General features: G+C 42.7%; 1 protein-coding gene across 1 annotated transcript; it reads right to left on the reverse strand.

The window, feature by feature from the left end:
- Positions 1–259: 259 nt before the first annotated feature.
- Positions 260–1,639, reverse strand: LOC130724928 (uncharacterized). Its single transcript, XM_057576195.1, has 4 exons — positions 847–1,639; positions 642–672; positions 455–563; positions 260–358 (listed from the first exon to the last, which is right to left on the reverse strand). Exons 1-4 carry the CDS (start codon positions 1,637–1,639, stop codon positions 260–262), a joined length of 1,032 nt encoding a protein of 343 aa, XP_057432178.1.
- Between the last annotated feature and the right edge of the window lie 204 nt (positions 1,640–1,843).

Consider the following 1,843-nt stretch of genomic DNA (forward strand, 5'->3'; position numbering starts at 1 on the left):
CCTGAGTGCCAGATTCAGTCACAGGAGGAGCAGATGTCCTACTGGTTGGCATGGCAATGTCTAGGACATGCGGCTCCATAAACAAACGTTGATCCAAGGTGATTGGAACTCCACGAGACATAGCCACTTCATCAGCCCTGAGAATCTGAGGATGCTGCTTGGGAATGATCTGGTGAGAAGTGAAGGAAATGAAACAGGCAACTTCACAGCACAAGTATCAGCATGCTTCAATGTCTGCTCAAACACAAAAGTTCCAAAATCAAAAGCAATAGACTTGCCAATCATATAGATCAATTTGGAAAGAGATGCAGAAACACCAGAGGTATGTTGTGTAGGAACCCAATTCATAGCACCAATCCTATTAAGAATTGCATACTTCACAGTAATTCCCAGTGGACAACAACTTCTTGCTGGGCCACTTCTTCACATAACCAGCAGTAAGTTCCTTGGCAACATCATCCATGGAGACTTCTTCATCAGCAAATTCAATAGCACTTCTTCCAAGTGCTTGATTTATCACCGCAGGTGAGAACACAACACATTCAGCCCTCACAAAAACCTTCCTGAATTCATTACTCTCAGGAAATCCAACATCCACAGAGAGATTCACCAAGACCTCTCTCACAAGCTTCTCATAGCACCTTCCAACATTCTGGATAGTCTTCATCATACCTGCTTTTTCAATAAGTGCAATAACATCTCTGCATTCAAGAACATCAGGGCCAACTTCCCTTTCCTTGGCCATTCTTCTCTTACAAACAAACTTGCACTTCTGAACATTCTCTTCCAAGTGAAAAGACACTCTATCAATATGAACAACAGGAACATTTTGAGGAATACGCTTACCAGAAAACTTCTTTTTCTCAGAGGGTCGAATGTCCAGGACATCGGCTTCGGCATCTGACTCAGATTCTTCAACATCAACTGGAATCTTCCTTTTCTTCTTCTCACTTGGAGTCTTGACAGCCTTTTGCTTTCCCTTATCCTTCACACTTGCTTGTCTAGATTTGTAGGTTACAGGAGATGACTTGGATCTCTTTGGTGGAGTAGGGGTGACTTCTGGAGTAGAGACCCTTATTTTTCTTTTCATTCTGGCAGCAACGCTATCAGGAATGGACTTAACCAGGGGCTCATCATCAGAATCATCATCAGAGATGTCCTGAACAGGGGCTGGAGCCTGGGTTGGCTCTGCAGAAATGGTATCCTCAGAATTACCATTCTTTGGATCAACATCCTTTGAAGAGGATGATACAGAGATAGCAGGCTGAGTAGCATCGCCTGAATCTTCATGAGAAGTGGAATCCTTTCCAGGATTTTCTTTGGCAAAAATTTCCTTAGACCCAGATGTCTCAACATCAGGCACAACATTAGGAGGCGATTTCGCAGGAGAGTCTTCAGCATCGATTTCCTCTTCATCAGTAACATCCTCACAGAGAGGAACATTGGTGGGTTCTTTGTTCTGAACCTTGGACATGTATGTCTTTCTTGCTGGGTATCTTGTCTTCGTCTTCCTAGGAGCCTTCTTTGACACAGTAGATGGTTGGGAAGAACAACTCTTCAAACCCATGCATTTCACTCCTTTAGTAGTTCTTTCAATCTTTGCCTTGACAGAGTCATCCTTTCCTGAACTTTGAGACATGATGAAATAAGAGCACACGCAAACAGAGCACAGAACAATGAAGAAGACTTGAAAATGAGAGATAATGAGTCTTGATGAAAGTAGATGAACAAGCGGTTGAGTGAACACAATTTGCCCGTTGGAAGTAGTTATAGGGCAAGTAAACCATAAATCAACCTTCTCTCTGCTGATGTCACAACGACAGTTAATGATGACAAAAAATAA

Source organism: Lotus japonicus, chromosome 6, assembly GCF_012489685.1.
Source record: "Lotus japonicus ecotype B-129 chromosome 6, LjGifu_v1.2".
In the NCBI taxonomy this organism is placed as follows: domain Eukaryota; kingdom Viridiplantae; phylum Streptophyta; class Magnoliopsida; order Fabales; family Fabaceae; genus Lotus; species Lotus japonicus.

Coding starts and splice junctions, on each gene's coding strand:
- LOC130724928 (XM_057576195.1), bottom strand. CDS start 1,639: ATGTCTCAAAGTTCAGGAAAGGATGACTCTGTCAAGGCAAAGATTGAA. Junction 564..641: donor ACTATCCAGAATGTTGGAAG/GTGCTATGAGAA, acceptor TAATGAATTCAG/GAAGGTTTTTGTGAGGGCTG. Junction 359..454: donor AAGAAGTCTCCATGGATGAT/GTTGCCAAGGAA, acceptor AATTCTTAATAG/GATTGGTGCTATGAATTGGG.